At 38.4% G+C, this 20,691-nt stretch overlaps 1 protein-coding gene across 1 annotated transcript in view; it reads left to right on the forward strand.

Annotated features, from left to right (window-relative positions):
* Nucleotides 1-268: 268 nt before the first annotated feature.
* The window catches only part of LOC106087774 (thioester-containing protein 1 allele R1), a 52,797-nt gene continuing 32,374 nt past the window's right edge, over nucleotides 269-20,691 (forward strand). The window contains exons 1-6 of the mRNA XM_013252938.2: nucleotides 269-370; nucleotides 433-835; nucleotides 1,033-1,844; nucleotides 10,532-10,793; nucleotides 10,848-11,115; nucleotides 18,018-18,035. Coding sequence (XP_013108392.2) covers nucleotides 300-370; nucleotides 433-835; nucleotides 1,033-1,844; nucleotides 10,532-10,793; nucleotides 10,848-11,115; nucleotides 18,018-18,035 — 1,834 coding nt within the window. The 5' untranslated portion in view covers nucleotides 269-299. The remainder of the gene's footprint in view (nucleotides 371-432; nucleotides 836-1,032; nucleotides 1,845-10,531; nucleotides 10,794-10,847; nucleotides 11,116-18,017; nucleotides 18,036-20,691) is intronic.

Here is a 20,691-nt window from a genome sequence, read left to right on the forward strand (position 1 = left end):
CGTTGGTGGTATGATGCAAAAAGATATTAAGGACCGAAAGATATGCCCAAGATTTGATTTAGTAAAATACAATAATTGAAGATTAACATGGCATTCGTTGAAGACAATGAAACAAAATCGGGTGCATATAGATGTTAAAAAGGGGACTTATCATCTTTTGACTATTACAAAGTGGGGTCTAATGCGCTAGACTAAGATCGAATTGTGGCAATAAGAGCCATGCTAATTAGATTTTTTAAACTTAGAAGCATTGCAAAAGTTTCAATGATTACACGCATTTGCAGCTGCACAAAATCGAAATGTCATTTCTTAAATACAGTTATGCGTGGCTTGTTTTTACAAATTACCTGGTATTGAGCTACAGTGAGAGGTAATAACAAACATCCCCAAAACTATTGAAGGAGGACGTTTTTTTTAAATCTTTCTATTCAGCTATTACAGCATAATTGCACCAGGAGTTATAAAATCGTATCGCAAATACACTGTTGCAGTGGCCTTGCATGAGGCCAATCAACCAGCCACCATTAAAATCAGTATTGAAGGTCTCTCGGCTGTCGAAGAAGTTACTGTACAGCCTTACGAAACAAAAAATGTTCACTTCAACATATCCAAACTGGAGCGAGCCAATTACTATTTAATTGCGGAGGGAATAAGTGGCATTAGTTTCTACAATAGTAGTGTGCTTAATTGTGAACCTGATGCTGGCCCACATATCTATATACAAACCGATAGGGCCATATATAAGCCTGGGGAAGTGATTAACTTCCGTGTGGTTATAATCGATGAAAATACAAAACCTTTCAAAACATCGGAACCCATAGAGGTTGAGATATTGGTAAGTTTTCCTTTTTTTTTTTGTATACACCACTAAAGGATCGTGCTTTTGCAACACCTTGAAGAATTGATGTGTGTTCCCATCAAGTATATGCATAAAAACTGCAATTTATTGGATACCAATGTACTCCTCGAAAAATATATGATACTGAAAAAAAAATAAATATTGTGTTAGTAAAGGATACTTCTGTTTTTCAGGACAGCAACGGAAATCGCATAAATCTCTTCTCAAATATAGTTCTAGCTAACGGCATTTTCGAAGGAAAATGTCATATTTCCAAATATCCGCCATTGGGTGAATGGAGTATAAAAGTCACCATTAAGGGTCACAGCAGTAAAGCTCTCAAAACCATTTCCATACAAATGTATGAGCTACCAAAATTTGCCGTCTACATTGAGGGCGAGAGAGAGGTCACAATTGCAGATGGCATCGTCAAGGCTAAGGTCTACGGCAAGTATCCATTCGACCGGTATGTTGAGGGTAACCTTACGGTGCAACTCAAAAGTATACGTTCTCCGGATGCCCTAATGGAAATGAAGTTCAATACTACCAACATAGTAGAGGTGGAATTCAAAATAGATAAACTTTCTGAACGGATTAACACTGTGTTTATTACTGCGGAGTTGCAGGAGAAAAATACAGGAGTTATACATAAGGGATTACACGAAGTTACGCTTCATAGAGAACGTTATCGAATTTCTGTTGACTCCGATAGCATAGAGTTTCAAAATGGCAGACCGTATCGCTTGAAAGCTAAAGTATCGCACTGGAATGGTTCTTTGGTGCAAGATCGGACCACTCCTGTACGAATGCATTATCATTCAGAGATATACAAAGCATTTTTAGATGACAAGGGAGAAGCTTTGTTCCAGTTTGAGCATCATGGCTTTGTCTATCATGAATTTTATTTCAACAATTCCAAATTAGTTTTCTATCCCATTGACAGTTTTAACAATGTGTTTGAAGGAAACAAGGACTCGATTCTTAGGCTCAAACTTCAAACCAACAGGTATGTACACAACATAGCATTTATTAAGTGAAAACCGCTATAAGTTTATCAAACTTCACAATTTTATTAGACTAAGGCCTAAGGTTCTCGTAACAAAAATAAAGTTAATGAAAAACAACCGATACATTAATATATCAAGGGTAGAGTTTCCCGAAAAACCAAAAATGTTTTTAACGCATGCACTCCATTTTCATTTCGATCCCAATAAATACGAAATATTATGACGATCGGTTAACGATTACATGTGTCGCAACGGCAGAAGAAAGAATGCAATTACAGAGTCACAAGCTGTGAAAAAATTTGTCAACGCCGACTATATGAAAAATCCGCAATTACTTTTTGGGCAACCCAATATATATATATATTATCAAAATTTATTATAACCTCACTAAATCCATATTAATATCCAAATATAGTCCGATATTAATCATATCTGGTCCAGGTTCCAAGAAGCTCTATACAAGTTGCCGCATTTCGGGAGTTTTAAAGCAGCTCACAGTTGCAAATTTCAGCAAATTTAAAGAATAAATGCGCCTTTTTATGGCCTATAGGCCTTAAAGCTAAAGATTGGTCTCTATGGTAGCTATATATAAATACAGCCCGGTCTGGACCATTTTCGGGGCAGATATTGGAAGTCTTAACGCAACTCACTGATCCAACTTTCAGGTAAAAAATGTGCCTATCATAGGCCTAAAACCTTAAATCGGCAGATCGATCTAAATGGAAGCTATATTCAAATATGTTCCGATCTGGAATTTTTTTTTTCGGATATCGGCGGTCCTAATAAAGCTCACCATGCCAAATTTCAGTGAAATCGGGTAATAAATGCGTCTGTTATAGGCTTAAGACCCTAAATCGGTCCGATATACCATATTCGAGGATGTCGAGGCCGCTAGTGCAAATCACTGTTTCAAATTTCAGCAAAATCGGGAATAAATGCGTCTTTTGTGGTCTTTAGACCCTTAAGCTAAAGATCGGTCTCCATGACAGCTATATCTAAATATAGCCCTATCTGGACCATATTCGAAACAGATGTTGAAAATCTTGATACAACTCACTGTTACAAATTTCAGCGAAATTGAGCAATAAATGCACCTGTTATAGGCCTAGGACCCTAAATCGCCAGATCGGTCTATATGGCAGCTATATCCAAATATAGTCTGATGTGGCCCATTCAAGAACTTGCGTATAGAAGAAATACAAGTCCGTGCAAAATTTCAACTCAATATATCATTTTTTAAAGACTGTAGAGTGATTACGGACTCACGGACGGACAGACTCATGGACATCGTTTAATCGTCTTAGAATTTTACAACGATCTGAAATAAGCATTATACATTGAAAGCTCGGAAATGGATATTTCGATATGTTACAAACGAGATGACTATATGAATATACCGCCTATCCTATGGTGGTGGGTAAAAAAAATAGTAAAAACAAGTAAGAACGTGCAAAGTTCGGCCGGGGCGAATCTTATATACCCTCCACCATGGATCGCATTTGTCGAGTTCTATGCGCGGTATCACTTTTTAGACAAACAAAGAATATTGAATAAGAACTGTTATGCTATTGGAGCTATTTCAAGTTATAGTCCGATTCGGACCATAAATGAATGCTGAACATTGTAGAATATTTCAGTTCATTCGGAAAATAATTGCGCCTTGTAGGGGTTCAAGAAGCAAAATCGGGAGATAAGTTTATATGGGAGCTGTATCAATCATATTGATCGATTCAGACCATATTAGACACGTATGTTGAAAGTCATAAGAGAAGCTGTTGTACAAAATTTCTGCCAAATCGGATGAGAATTGCGCCCTCTAGAGGCTCAAGAAGTCAAAATCCGAGACTGGTTTATATGGCAGCTATATAAGGTTATGTACCGATTTGTGCAATACTTAGCACAGTTATTGGAAGTAATAACAAACAAGTTCACGCAAAATTTCAACCAAATCAAATGAGAATTGGGCCCTCTATTGGCTCAAGAAATCAAGACCCAAGATCGGTTTATATGACAGCTATACAATATTATGAACCGATTTGAATCATATTTTACACAGTTGTTAGAAGTGATACCAAAACACCACGTGCAAAATTTTAGACAAATCGAAAGTTAGTGTGCTTTCGACAGACAGACGGACGGATGGACATGGCTAGATCGACTTAAAATGACATGACGATCAAAAATATATATATTATTTATTGGGTCTCAGACGCATATTTCGAGGTGTTACAAACAGAATGACGAAATTAGTACACCCCCATCCTATGGTGGAGGGTATAACCATTAAGGAAAGGCACAATTGGAGCGAAGCCGTCTATGTAATACCCTAAACCTACCCTAAAATTATAAATTCGGGCAATATTTATATATATATGTGAGCTATATCTAATTCTGACCGACGTTTTTCGAACAGATTGTTTCAAAATTGTTGTTACTACGGCTACATAAGTGCAAATCCCGCAATAAGTATATATGGGAGCCACATCTAAGTCTGAACCGATTTTGATGAAATCTTGCGGATATATTAAAATCAGTAACAAAATGGTTATTTACGTGCAAATCGGGCACTATATCCAGATCTATATCCAAATCTGATCCGATTTGGATGAAATCTTGTAGATTTTTTAATATCAGTACCAAAACAATCCGTGCCAAATTTTGTGCAGATCGGTTGAAAATTGTAGGTAGTATGACCATTAAAATGCAAATCGGACGATACATATATATGGGAGCTATATCTAAATCTGAACCGATTTTGATGAAATCTTACCCAGGTGTTAAAATTAATAATAGAACAGTTCATATCAAATTTTGTGCAGATCGGTTGAAAATCGGTAGGTACTACAGCCATTTAAGTGCTAATCGTGCGATATATATATATGGGTGCTACATCCAAATCTGAACCGATTTTGATGAAATCTCGCGGATTTGTTGAGATTAGTAGTAGAACAGTTCATACCAAATATTGTGCAGATCGGTTGAAAATCCGTAGGTACTACAACCATTAAAGAGCAAATCGGGCGTTCATATATATGGGAGCTACATCTAAGTCTGAACCGATTTTGATGAAATCTTGCAGATATGTTAAGATCAGTAACAAACAATCCGTGCTAATTTTTGTGCAGATCGGTTGAAAATTGTAGGTACTACAGCCATTAAAGTGCAAATCGGGAGATACATATATATGGGAGCTATATCCAAATCTGAACTGATTTTGATGAAATCTCGCGGATTTGTTGAGATTAGTAGTAGAACAGTTCATACCAAATTTTATACAGATCGGTTAAAAATTGTAGATACTACAGCCGTTAAAGTGCAAATCGGGCGATATGTATATATGGGAGCTATATCCAAATCTGAACCGATTTTGACGAAATCTCGCGGATTTTTTTAAAATTAGTAGTAGAACAATTCATACCAAATTTTGTGCAGATCGGTTGAAAATCGGTAGGTACTACAGCCAGTAAAGTGCAAATCGAGCGATACATATATATGGGAGCTATATCTAAATCTGAACCGATTTTTACCAAAATCAATAGCATTTGTTGATCCAAAAAAGTGTCATGTGCAAAATTATGTGACGATTGGACAACAAATACGCCCTCTACCTTGATTACAACAATACATGGACTCACAGACGGACATGGCTAAATCGGATCAGAAAGAGATTCTAAATCGATCGGTATACTTATCAATGATTCTAGCTCTTCTCCTTCTTAGCGTTGCAAACAAATGCACAAACTTATAATAACCTGTACCACAGTGGCGGTGTAGGTTCGATTTTTGCACGTAGTGCGACGTCAAATAAAACATCTCCTGCAAAATTTTGTAAGGATGGGACCAAAATTGTGGGTGCTACAGCTTTGCACACATACTAGGACGTCAAAAAAGCACTTCGTGCTAAATTTTTGAAAGATTGGACCAAAATTGTGCGTTCTACAGTCTTAAAAAACCATATCGGGTGAAAGATATATATAGGACCTATATATAAATCTGATCCGATTCTGATGAAATTTTGCACTCATATTGGGATGTCACAAAAAGCACTTCGTGTCAAATTTGGTAAAGATCGGACCAAAATTGTGCCTTCTACAGCCATTATAGGTCAAATCGGATGAAAGTTATATTACGGAGCTACACCTAAATCTGAACTGATTTAGATGAAATTTTGCACACATATTGGGATGTCACAAAAAGCACTTCGTGCCAAATTTGGTAAAGATCGGACCAAAATTGTGCCTTCTACAGCCATTATAGGTCAAATCGGATGAAAGTTATATTACGGAGCTACACCTAAATCTGAACTGATTTAGATGAAATTTTGCACACATATTGGGATGTCACAAAAAGCACTTCGTGCCAAATTTGGTAAAGATCGGACTAAAATTGTGCCTTCTACAGCCTTAATAATTCAAATCGAACCAGATTTAGGTAAAGTTTCCATATATTGTACATATTTTATGCGTTTCGACTTTTAAGGCTGTAGTAGCTACAAGTAACAGCGTGCTAAGTTCGGCCGGGCCGAATCTTATATACCCTCCACCATGGATTGCATTTGTCGAGTTCGAGAATTGTGCTAACTGAATTGAATGTTAGAGACCACATTACAAGTCTGTGTGTAAAATTTCAGCCAAATCGAATAAGAATTTTGCCTTTTAATGGCTCAAGAAGTAAAATAGGGAGATCGGTTTATATGGGAGCTGTATCAGGCTAAAGACCGATTCAGACCATATTTGAAACATATGATGGAGGTCATGGAAGAAGGTGTTGTTCCAAATTTCAGCCAAATCGAATAATTATTACGCCCTCTTGAGGCTCCAGAAGTCAAGATCCCCGATCGGATTATATGGCTGCTATATCAGGTTATGGACTGATTTCAACCATACTCCGCACAGTTGTTGAAAGTCATAATAAAACACCTCATGCAAAATTTCAGCCAAATTGGGTAAGAATTGTTCCCTCTAGTGGCTTAAAAGACAAGACCCGAGATCGGTTTATATGGCAGCTATATCAGGTTATAGACCGATTTCAACCATACTCAGCACAGTTGTTGGAAGTCATAATAAAACACCTCATGCAAAATTTCAGGCAAATCGGATAAAAATTGTGACCTCTAGTGGCTCAAGAAGTCAAGACGCGAGATCGGTTTATATGGCAGCTATACCAAACCTGGACCGATATAGCCCATTTTCAGTCCCAACCGACCTACACAAATAAAAAGTATTTGTGAAAAATTCCAATCGGCTGGCTTTACTCTTTCGAAAGTTAGCGTGCTTTCGACAGACAGACAGACGGACGGACATGGCAAAATCAATTTAAAATGTCACGACGAACAAGAATGTATATACTTTATGGGGTCTTAGTCGATTATTTCGGGGAGTTACAAATAGAATGACGAAATTAGTATACCCCCATCCTATGGTGGAGGGTATAAAAATGTGAAAAAGTATACTTTTGCATTTTTGGTCAAAACTAAATATTTTCTTTGATAAGTCTTAATTGAAAAAACTTGCTTTAATATCTTCCCAAACTCCAAAGCCGAGATCCCCCATTAGGGTTTATGTCTTTTTACTCCATATGTCCCCTTAACACATGAAAAACAAAGTTAGCACCTAGCAATATTTGTAGCCTCCTCCAAAGCAGATTTACTAACAAATGCCAACGTGGAAACTATTTTTGCCCATAATGAGTATGTTGTGTACTTCTGTGAAAAATTTCGGGCAGTATTTATTTGTTATTTTAAAGACACTTTTGTCTGCAGAACTCAAATAGAATTTTGAAGATATCATTATTCGTTTTTTTTTCTTAAAACATTTTCAATTTGAATTTTCGTTTTCAGAATATTGAAACTTTTCTCCTATTTTGAGTGAATGTCAGAGAAATGAATATGTATAATGAATGATGCTAAAATACAAAAAATTTTAGAAATCGAAGCCTGCCAAAAGGCGCCCTGACAATCGAGGGCGTTGAAATTTTACGCACGATCTCGCCAACACCTCAGCTCTAACCATTCCATATTCCAAACTACGACCATTTAAGTGAAAATAGGACGATACATATAACGGAGCTATATCACAGCATTTGTCTCTGGGCGAAAAAAGTGATTTGTGAAAAATTTCTTGATGATTGGATAACAAATTCGTCTTGTACCTAGACTACAAAACACAGACAGACAGGCGGAATCGCTGCCAGACGGATTCGTCTAGATCGAATTAGGAAGTAATGCTGAGTCGATCGGTACACTCTCAATTGTCAAAATAATGGTTCTCGGTGTAACTTGTGTTTAATTAATAATAAGTGTCATATAAATCATTAGGTTAGGTTTAAGTGTCAGTCTGCCATCAGACTCACTTAGACGTTTTCGTCCATTGTGATACCACAGGAACAGAAGAAGGAAGATGCCTCCTAGTTCCCCTACCATTGAACCATCCAGATCGCTTTAAAAAGCCCAATAACTTGCGAATGTTCACATCCGCTATATCAGACAAGTTTTCAAAGGAATGAGAACCTAAAGTGGAACTCCTTCTAACTGCTGGTGCGGGACACACACATAGAAGGTGTTCTATAGTTTCTTCAGTCTGTCAGCATGTCTTCCGATTAGACAGTAACCTGTCATGACGGACACAATTACTGAGACGTCTGTTCTAGTCAATGACAGCAAAGGAGTAGACCCCTTCAAGTCTAGATGAGACCTCTCTGTGACCATCTATCATTCGTTGCCCATCGGGCCTGGTCCTGAAAACTTAGCTTATATTTCGCTAGAGGCATACCCACAGATTCCAGTGTCCAGGAGTGTGTTAGGTAGTTCCTAGTCTCGCAAGCTCGACTGCTTTAGAATTCCTTGGGATATCTCTGTGGCCCGGCGCCCAGAACAGGTGGATTTTGAACTGTTCAGCCATCTCGTTGAGAGATCTGCGACAGTCGTAGGCGGTTTTTGTGTTCAGAAATACGTTCTCCAGGGATTTAATGGCTGCCTGGCTGTCTGAGAAGATATTTATGCCAATCGTCGTAATGACATTATATCTTAGCCATTCCACCACTTCCCTAATTGCAAGGATTTATGCTTGATACACACTGCAGTGGTCCGGTAACCTCTTCGATATGACCAGTTCTAGATCTTTAGAGTACACCCCAAAGCCCACCTGGTTGTTTAGTTTGGAACCATCCGTATAAGAGTCTTTCTAACTTCTGATACCAGGGATATCGTAGTTCCAATCGGTTCTATCAGGAATAGTGGTACAGTAATTTTTATTAAAAAGCGGCTCAGGTAGGGTGTTAACCACACTGCCTGAAACATCGGATATTGTATCAAGGATAACACAATGTCCGTAGCCGCCAATTCGCTGCAATTTGTCTAACCACAATATCCAGAGGCATAAGATGTAGCATTAAATTCAGTGCATCAGATGGTGTCGTCCCCAGTGCGGTAGTGATGCACAAACAAGCCAGTGGATTTCTGAAGCGCTGTCCACCAGACCACAAAACCAATTAGCATTATTTTTGGGAATGGCTCTCTTGCAGGTGTACAGGGATTTTTGCCCTAAGATATGTTTCTATCAACCTCTCTAGAGTCTTCAGCATTAAGGATGACAGACTAATAGGACGAAAATTTTTCGCCTTTGTGTTGTAGGGTTTTCCTGTTTTCGGAATGAAAATGACCTTCGTGTCCCTCCATCCCACAGGTATATATAACAGCAGAGTATATCTTTCTATCTCTCCGCTTGACCACTATGTCTATATCCTCCGTAGTTTCCACTTCCTTTTCTAGAAGGGATAGTGGTGCAGAATTTGTGCCGAAATTTATCCCAAATGTTTACTTTGTGCTCAAATTAAAATCTATGACGTAAAATCCCACAAATGATCCCAAAATATTCATCCTTTTCAATTTTTGAAGCGTTTGCGGCTCGTATTATCGATAACCGATCGTCATATTATTTCGAGTTTCGCTTTTTGGAATCAAAAAGAAAAAAAACATGGCGTTGTTCTATTTGAAAAAAAAAATCTCCCTTATAGCATAAGATGGTCTAATCGAGGAGACAGGCAAGATATAAGGCAACAATCAGCAGTAAGAACACTCTTACTGCTCAAAAATTTTTACAAAATTGCACACATTTTTACTGAAAGTTGTTCGTTTGCCAGTAAGACGAACGAAAAACATTTGAAGAATTTTGTAAGTGGGAGTTTTTTTCCCAGCAGAAATTTCCCACACACTTGCAAATTTTTTTTTGGCAAATTGTCGCTTAAAAAGTACTCGAACGCAACTAATATTACTCAGCAATCGCTAAACAAAAACATGTGATTGTACATTATCGTCGATTTCAATCTGTCGGGTCGATAAGTCACTATCCGGCACCAATCTGCTAGTTAAGGGTTAAAGATAGGATAAGCAATAAGCATATATCGGAGAATGCAAACCCGGCTCTAAGACTAAAATTGTTACTTTCTTAACTGACCAGTATTTAAGATTTTATGGACAAGCATAGCAAAACTTCTCAAGCCCTTTCATTTTGCGCGCTCCCCAAAATTTCAAACATCAATTTTCAAGAATATGTGTGTCGCCTTGGAATGATTTTTTATAACCTGACTTTATAACTTACTAGTCCAAACAAGTACCATTTGTCCAATTTTTGTATTGTTTACATCTGTACCGAGGAAGATAAAAACAAAAATTATTTAAATTTTCCAGTATGAAAGTGGGTGTTCCATTTGATATTGCCGTCAGGTCTACAGCCGATATTCCTTACTTGTTCTATGCCATTGTTAGTCATGGAAACATTATTAAAATGGAATACGTTGGAGTATCACCCAAGCAAACGTCCTATGTTCTACGAATAAAGCCAACTATAGAAATGATACCAAGAGCCATGTTGTATATATTCTACATCAAAGATGGCATCTTCCACTATCAGGAAACAATCTTGAGATTCGATAAGGAATTTGAAAACAAGGTACAGCTTATATCTAAGAATGGTAAAAATTATGTTCTAACTTTCGTCTTTTAGGTATCTCTTGACGCACCAAAAATCTGTCAACCTGGAGAAAGCGTTGAACTATCGATGAAGGCTCAACCTAACGCTCGTGTTTGTATTTTGGCTGTAGATAAGCGTATTTTGCATTTGAACTCAAACTATGATCTGAGTATTAATAACATTTGGAATAATTTAGCAAGTGATAGAACCTATTTACCAATTCCTGCCACTCAGTACCCAGGGATGGTATCAGGAGTAGTTACTTTAACTAACGCAAACTACTATTTTCTTTCAGTAAAAAGTAAGTACCTTTTATACGATTTACGTAACTTCGCAACAAACTATTTTGGAAAGTTTTGGTATATTGTATTACTACAGTAGCGACATGCCAAATACCCTGTTGGGAATTGAATCCACGACCACTCCACAGAATAACAAGTAAAAGCATGCAAAGTTCGGCCGGCCGAATCTTATATACCCTCCACCATGGATCGCATTCGTCGAGTTCCTTTCTCGATATCTTTTTCTGGGCAAACAAAGTATAAAAGAAAATAATTGCTATGCTATTGGAGATATATCAAGTTATGGGCCGATTCGGACCATAATTGAGTTGAATTTTGGAGACCGTAGTAGAAGTTGTTGGGTAAAATTACAGCCAATTCGAATAAGAATTGAGAACTTTAGGTGATCAAGAAGTGAAATAGGGAGATCGGTTTACGTGGGAGCAATATCAGGCTATAGACCGCTTCAGACCCATATTTGACACGTATGTTGAAAGTCGTAGGAGAAGCCGTTGTATAAAATTTCAGCCAAATCGGATAATAATTGCGCCCTCTAGAGGCTCAAAAAGTTAAGATCTCATATCGGTTTATATTGCAGTTATATCAGCTTACGGATTGATTTGAACCATACTTGGCACAATTATTAGAAATCATAACAGAACACGTCATGCAAAATTTCAGCCAAATCGGATAAGAATTGTGCTCTGTAGTTGCTGAAGAAGAATCGGATAAGAATTGCGCCTTCTAGTGGCTCAAGAAGTCAGGATCCAAGATTGGTTTATAGACAGCTACATCTATACATATATATACCGATATGGCCCATTTACAATTCCAACTGACCTACACCACTAAGAACTATTTGTGCAAAATTTCAAGTGGCTAGCTTTATTCCTTCGAAAGTTTGTGTGCTTTCGACAGACGGACGGACGGTCGGACGGACATTGTTAGATCGACTTGAAATGTCATGACGATTAAGAATATATATACTTTATGGTGTCTTAGACGAATATTTCGAGGAGTTACAAACAGAATGACGAAATTAGTATACCCCCATCCTATGGTGGAGGGTATAAAAATCAGCCATATAGTGAGCCATTTTTGAACGAATAAAGATATCTTCATGAAATTTTACATGGTTATAACTGAGGTGTTAACCTGGGTGTCCATTATTGGGCCTTCATAGTTGGTTACTTCGGCCATACAAAATTTTGTTCGGGCTTTGTGCTTCAAAACCCCTACAAAAACATTCATACATGTGCGGGGTATCCTTCATAATGCTTAAGATATAAAGCAAAAACTTTTTTTTTAATTTTCGCAAAGATTAGTTCTTTATTTCGATATTTATGAAGGCATTTCTGAACGGGTCCCAATTTTTACCACTTTTGATAGCGGATAAAATTAACCACAATCAACGTCAAGTCCTATTCTTCAGTCAAATGTTAGACAAGTTACAAATCTAATCCAAATCCAATAAAAGAATCTTTCGATGCCAAAACGTACACACTGGCGGTATGCATTGACATCGAGGGGGCTTTCAACAATGTGCGGACCGACCCACTGATCCAATCCTTAGACCAGTACCTTGGACCCGGTCCTTAGAGACTGGATAAACCATATTCTAAGGAACAGGTGAATAAATTGTCTGTCCCATGGCATAAATATAAGGGAGAAAGTGGCACAGGGCACGCCACAGGGGGGCATTTTATCGCCACTCCTATGGGTGACCACCATTAATGGCCTATTATGGATGCTGACTGAGGAGGGATTTGAACCCGTCTGCTACGCAGACGATGTTCTAAGAGGTAAGGATTCGAACGAGCTATGCAGAAGGGCCGAAAGGGTCTTGCATATGGCTTATGACTGGGCTAGACCCAGAGGTCTTAACGTTAACCCAGAGAAGGCTGAAATATGCCTGCTAGACAGGAAACTGGATTGGAATTCAGTAGCGTACTGAGAAGGCTCACAGATGTTGGGCACTATGTAGACGGGACATAGGCTCGGAATGGGGCCTGAATTCTAGGATAGTCCACTGGCTCTACAGTAGCGTGATTAGACCAATACTTACTTACGCATCAGTAGTTTGGTGGACTGCTATGGAGAAAAAGAGCAACTTTAGGAGCATACAACAGGAGCAATGAGGACCACGCCCACTAGGGCACTGGAGACTATTCTAGATATATGACCCATTGACATACAGATTAAGTGTGAGGCAGCCACTGCGGCTATGAGACTTAAGGCGATGGGAGATTGGATTGAGGATGGGAGCAGGTCATACCATCGCGGTATAATCGAGGCGACGATAGGAAACCTGGAAGGAAGGGAAAATGTTTCCGATCGGCACAGTCTAGGACTACGAGCTCACTTGGAGCATTTCCCTGGTTATCGCCCGGCTTTCGCCTCCAACAGATACCGGTACTTAGGTGGAGACTAAATAACAGACATGAACCAACTTAGGAGAGTGGTATTGAAAACAATTAAGGATTTTGTAAGTACCACGGAATTCCTAACTTAAAATTTTCTTTTTAGAGGTTGCTTTATAGTTTTTAGAGCGCACAACAAGCTGATTACTGGCTTAGGTGTATGTCCATAGTGGCATGGGGCGGAATAATATCTGACCCTCTTTTCAACCTAACCTAACCTCATATCCAAAAATATAAAAACGCCAATTTTGGAAAATTTTATACCAACCTCTATAGGATGGGGTATACTAATCTATTCATTCGAAATATTGATCTAGGACCCCATATATTCTTGATCGTCTCGACATCCTCAATCGATCTAGCCATGTCCGTCCGTCCGTCTGTCGAAATCACGATAGCGGTCGAACGCATATAGCTAGCCGCTTGAAATTTTGCAAAGATATATAATATTGATGTAGGTCGTTGGGGATTGCAAATGGAACATATCGGTTCAGATTTAGATATTGCTCCCATAGAAACCGACCTCCGGATTTGACTTTTTGAGCTCCTGGAAACCACAATTTCCATCCGATTTGGCTGAAATTTTGCTCATATTGTTCTGTTATGACTTCCAACAACTGTGCTAAGTACGGTCTAAATCGTTTTAAAACCTGATATAGCTCTCATATAAACCGATCTCGCGATATGACTTCTGGAGCCCCTAGAAACCGTCATTTTTGTCCAATTTGCCTGAAATTTTACACATAATGCTCTGTTATGACTGTCAACAACTGTAACCAGATAAAGCACCCATATTTTAGCAAAATCCATGGTAGTGGGTTCCCAAGATTCGGCCTGACCGAACTTAGCACGCTTTTACTTGGTTGATCAAAAACGGCAATTTCATTGCTTCGTTGCCACAAAGATATATTGTCCCAAAACTTTCAATTTGGCTTTTTATACTGTAAAGAGGGCTTAATGTGGACGCATTTTAAATGCAATTTATATAAATTGTGTAGGAGATATATACAACTTTTTACATTTTTTAACAAAAATCTGAAAATACCCGTCGAGTTTTAAAAACGCAACACTGCAACCCTCAACTTAGTTCCATATAGTTGTTACCCCAGGCAGAGATCACCTAGTCTATTGTATTAAAAAATTTTGATTTTGCTATAATATTTCCTTAGCATAGGGTATATGGGTTTTTCTGTCAAGAAATGTGGGTATAATTTATACTCAATTTTTTGAGGAGACATTCATGTACACATGGATGTAAAATTTAAAACGACATCTTTATTGGTTTTGATTTTATGATCATTTGAATTTTTATTTTCACAAAATTTTTATATTTTGGTCTTATTTTGGGTTTTAATTGAATAATCCGATACTAATTTAATATTTCGTTTTCATCTTGAGCCTTTTGTTGTAAAACACGTTTTGCCTTTTCAAAAATTTTATATATATATAAAATATATATAGTATTTTAAAAAATTAACGAAAAGTACTTCCCAATGTGGATTCCTATACCACGAGGGCGGTCACAACGCCTAGTTTAAATTTGACCGCCCACGTCGCGGCCATAAAGCCTATGGGTTGTTATGACCGTTTTCTATTAATAAAAGATTGCGTGCTACGAAATATTTACTTTACTTTAATTGGCTATGACAGAACATTTGTTTTACTAGCCGAACATAGAAAGCGTTCCAAGCGCCTCGATCTTCCGCGCTCATTCTAAATCTCTGACACTAAGTTTCGAGGTGTCTCCCACCTCTTGATATTTCCATCGGGCTTTGATCTTCCTGGTTTGCGTGTACCACCGTGTTTGCCTTCAAAAGATTTCTTTGCTAGAGCTTCTTCATCCATTGGCTAGGTGAACGCACCCGTTGTATTTTGATGAGTGTAACTATGGTATCGTCGTCATAGAGCTCGTGGTTCGTACATCGCCTATATTCTCCATTAACACAAACTGGTCCATATATTTTACGAAGAATCTTCCTCTCAAACACTCCAAGTACTGCCTCATCTGCTTTCACAAGTACCCTCAAAACCATATAACAACACGGGTAGTATCAGTGTACTGTATAGTGTAATCTTCGTCTGTCGAGAGGTGGCCTTGTTTCTAAACTGCTTACTTAGTCCAAAGTAGCATCTGTTTGCCAGTATTATTCTTCGCTTAATGTCATTCGTTTCGGTTACGGCGGTGCCGAGGTAGACAAAGTTACTGATTGTCTCAAAGTTGTGGTTCCCAACTTTCTTCATTTTCTTTATCTGCTCGGTTGTGCAATGCTTTTTGGGAGTTGAAACCATCCATTTCGTCTTATCTCCATTTACTGCCAGACCAATTTTCACTGACTCTCTTTCGATTCCTTTAAAGGCAGCAGTTACTACTTTCGGTAACCGACCTATGATGTCGATGTCGTCGGCATAGACGAGTAGCATGTGTTCTCTTGTGAGTAGTGTGCCATATCTATTCACATCTGCATCTCGTATAATCTTCTCCAGCAGGATGTTAAAGAAATCACATGATAGGCTGTCTCCTTTTCGAAAACCTCGTTTAGTATTAAAAGGTTCGGAGAGTTTATTTCCTATTCTTACTGAGGAACGCGTATCAGCAAGTGTCATCCTGCAGAGTCTTATTAATTTTGCAGGAATACTAAACTCAGACAAGGCTTGAAATAGCTTTCAACGTAAAGGGATATCGAAAGTGGCTTTGTAGGTAACAAAGAAATGGTAGGTGTTGATTAGCCCTTCTCGGATCTTTTCCAAGATTTGGCGCAGTGTGAATATCTGGTCCAGGGTGGATTTGCCAGGTCTAAAACCGCATTGATAGAGCCCAATTATCTCATTGACTTTAAGTTTTAATCTTTCAAACAGTATGCACGAGCGTATCATGTATGCGATGCAGAGAAGACTTATTCCTCTTTAGTTGGCACATTCCGTCTTATCTTTTTTATTGTGTACTGGACGTAGTAGGCTGAGGTTCTAATCATCGGGTATGCGTTCTTCTATCCAGAGTGCGCAGATAAGATGATGCACACGCCTTATCAGCGTGTCGCCTCCGGTCTTAAATAGTTCAGCGGGTAACCCGTTGGCTCCTGCTGCCCTGTTGTTCCTTAATCGGGTCACTGATACTTGGACCTCATTCTGAGTAGGAGGTAAACATTCTATACCATCATCAGGGATTGGTTCTGCGGTATATTCTTCGCCGCCAACGTCGGACACTAGCAGTTGGGTAAAATGTTCTTTCCATATCCTCAGCATGTTATCTGTGTCAGTTACCAGATTTCCTTCTTTGTCTCTGCAGGAGGATGTGCCTGCACCAAAGCCATCGGTTTGATGTTTAAGTCTTTGGTAGAATTTCCGGACTTCGTTCTGACTCCTGTACATCTAAATTCGCTCACACTCACGTCTTTCCATTTCCTTTTTCTTTCTGCGGAATTGACATTTTTCTTCTCTTTTCCTCCCGATACCTCCCCCCCGTTGGCCCTTAACCTGGGAACTGACTCTGATGTTGGCCATTGGTTATTTGAAGGCGCCAATAACTCGCCTTGTCATCTGGAGTATCATTGGCACTCAGTATTTAATTAAGAGCCAGTGCCACCTGGCTCTTCACTGAGACTCTCCTCTCGGAAATCGCTGACTGCCCGCGGCCGCATTTGCAGCTACTCCACATTAAAACGGAGTTTTCCCACCATCCGCAACCTGTGGACGCGCCCGGTAGCTTTCAGATAAGCATCTCGTGGTAATGATGGACACCACACAAGTCGGAGCTCAAGTCGGAGCCCGTGTCGGCCGGGGTGCTACAAAATAACCCCCATTTATTCTATTTTATTATTCAAACCGAAAATGAAATAATCCACAACATAAATGAAATAACCCCGAATTTTTTGAAATATCGCCTATATGAAAAATGAAATAAAGTTAAAAAATTTATGAATAATACCCAAAACCTTTGCCAGTTAGTTAGTAGACGAGTGGGGCTACAAGAAAGTGTTAAGCATTTGGGAATCGGTGCTTTGCGATTTGAGAAATTGGAGGAATTTTTTTTCTTTTCGTCTAAAAACAGTCCACTTTGGGACCGGCTTAAGATTTATATTAATTGATCAAATCGGAATTTTTTCAGCATAATTTTGCGGTGGAGGCTTTTTCATTAGAGGTTACTTTGTACCGCCAAAGATTTTAGCACTTACCATGTAAATTCAAAATTTATTTGAAAATATAAAAACCGGCGTTGCGTCCCCATTTTTCTTGGCTTAAGACCGGTACGGGCGGTCTTAACTCCCAAATTATATTTTGGGCGTTCATAGCGCCCAGATTTGATTTTGGGCTTCATGACCGTTGGGCTTTATGACAGGTCGTCGGAATGAGAAATGTATCTCGGCATCCAAGGTTCGGGCCGATCTTACTTAATGCTTTTTTACATGTTTTATGTCTTAATAAAAATAAAAGACTACAACAACCAAATCATCTTTACTACGACTTTATGAAAAACTACTAATATATTAATGTTTTTATTGCAGGTCACACAGATAAAAAGGGTAAGTATTTTTCTTTTTTTTTTTGTAACTTGTCTTGTAAATTATAAAAATTGCATATTAGCAAAAAACAAACAAAAGTCATGATTGTAAGAAAGCTATAAATGTCAATAGAGGCCACCGTAGCGCTGAGGTTAGCATGTCCGGCTATGACGCTGAACGCCTGGGTTCGTATCCTGGCAAGAACATCAGAAAATTTTTCAGCGGTGGTTATCCGCCATGTAAAATCATCTCCCAAAGAGGTGTCGCCCTGCGGCACGCCGTTCGGACTCGGCTATAAAAAGGAGGTCCCTTATCAGTGAGCTTAAAATTGAATCGAACAGCACTCATTGATTTGTGAGAAGTTTGCATCAGTTCCTTAATGGAATGTACATGGGCAAAATTTGCATTTGCATAAATGTCAATGTCATCTTACCCAAACTATATAGTACACTACGACACCATTAATTTCAAAAAATTAAAAAAACCTAGTAAAATAGTCAACTACTTAGTAAAACAATTGCCTTAATATACCCGGTATGCACCACAAACGAAATTTTCGTTTCCATAAGAAATGAATTGACATAGCCTATACGAAATTTTCCGTTTAGATACCGTTACCCTGCTGCTTAAAAAATCCTTAATTGTTTTCCATACCACGTCCCTAAGTTGGTTCATGTCTGGTATTGTGTCTCCACCTAAGTTCCGTTGTCTGTCATCATCTTCCCCACATACTATAACTTTCCACACCTATTTTGTATACGAGAGCTCGTAGTTTTATAACCCTGTTATGATGCCGATAGCCATACTCACCTACTTTTTTCTTCCTTTCAGTAATATCCTTGTCTACTCGCGATCCAGTTCTCCCTATAGGATTTTCGTATTTCTACCGTAGCATGTCGAGAAAACATGTTCTCTGAACCTGCTTTATTATCCTAACGTTGCATTTTCTCTACATCGCAATCCACCAAACTATTGAGTCAGTTCTTGCACCAAACAGCAACCACAATTTCAAAAAAAAAAATGGAGGTATCTTTACCAATTTCACAGTAACAGAAAAATTTTGGCAATTTTCGATTTTGAAAAAATTCAAATTTTAGGGAATTCGAATTTAAATTTGAGAGAAATCGAACCAAAAATGAGCATTTTGTGGTCTCGAGAAGTATTTTGATACCCTCCGCCATAGGATAAGGGTATACTAATTTCGTCATTCTGTTTGTAACATATCGAAATATGAGTCTAAGTCCCCATAAAGTATATATTGGGTTGCCCAAAAAGTAATTGTCGGTAATATAGTAATAATATAGTCGGCGTTGACAAATTTTTTCAACGGCTTGTGACTCTGAAATTTCATTCTTTCTTCTGTCAGTTATCAGCTGCTACTTTTAGCTTGCTTTAGAAAAAAAGTGCGCGAAATTTTGTTTACATTTGTTTGTTTGGCGTCAATTTTAATATGGGTACCACATGTATTGAAAGAAATTCATTTAACAAACCGAATCAACACTTGTGATATGCACCTTAAGCGCAATGAATTCGATCCGTTTTTAAAACGATCGAAAACGATCATGGTCCAAGCATGGTGAACCAGCTCAAACCACTTCAAAGGCTGATATCCACCAAAAGAAGGTTACGCTGTCTGTTTGGTGGGATTGGAAGGGTGTGGTATATTTTGAGGAACCAAACGATTAATTCGGATGTTTACTGTCAACAATTGGACAAATTGAATACAGCCATCAAGGAGAAGCGATCAGAATTGGTCAATCGTAAAGGTGTTATATTCCACCAGGACAACGCTAGACCGCACACATCTTTGGTCACTCGCTACAAACTGAGTGAGCTTGGCTGGGAACTTTTGATGCATCCACCGTATAGCCCTGACCTTGCACCATCAGACTACCATTTATTTCGATCTTTGCAGAACTCCTTAAATGGTAAAACTTTCGGCAATGATGAGGCTATAAAATCGCACTTGGTTCAGTTTTTTGCAGATAAAGGCCAGAAGTTCTATGAGCGTGGAATACTAAATTTGCCAGGAAGATGGCAAAAGGTTATCGAACAAAATGGCAATTATATATTTGATTAAAATTCATTCTAAATTTTATTAAAAATGCATTTACTTTCTTTTAAAAAATCCGCAATTACTTTTTGGGCAACCCAATATATTCTTGATCGTCATGACATTTTAAATGTATTTAGCGATGTTCGTCCGTCAGTCTGTCTGTTGAAAGCACGCTTACTTTCGAAGGAGTAAAGCTAGGCGCTTGATGTTTTGCACAAATACTTTTTATTAGTGTAGGTCGGTTGGGATTGTAAATGGGCCATATTGGTCCATGTTTTGATATAGCTGTCATATAAACCGATCTTGGATCGTGACTTCTTGAGAGACTAGAGGGCGAAATTCTTATCTGATTTGGTTAAAATTATGCATGAAGTGTTTTATTATAACTTCCAATGACTGTGCTAAGCATGATTCATATCAGTCCATAATCTGATATAGCTGTCATATAAACCGATCTGGGATCTTGATTTCTTGAGCCTCTAGGAGGAGAAGTTATAAGTAAGTATGTTAGTTAGGAGTAAGTATGGTCTAAATGATCTTAATCCATGATCTTCAACATACGTGTCAAATAATGTCTGAATCGGTCTATAGCTTGACACAGCTCCCATATAAACCGATCTC

This window comes from Stomoxys calcitrans, chromosome 3 (genome assembly GCF_963082655.1).
Source record: "Stomoxys calcitrans chromosome 3, idStoCalc2.1, whole genome shotgun sequence".
NCBI classification, from domain to species: domain Eukaryota; kingdom Metazoa; phylum Arthropoda; class Insecta; order Diptera; family Muscidae; genus Stomoxys; species Stomoxys calcitrans.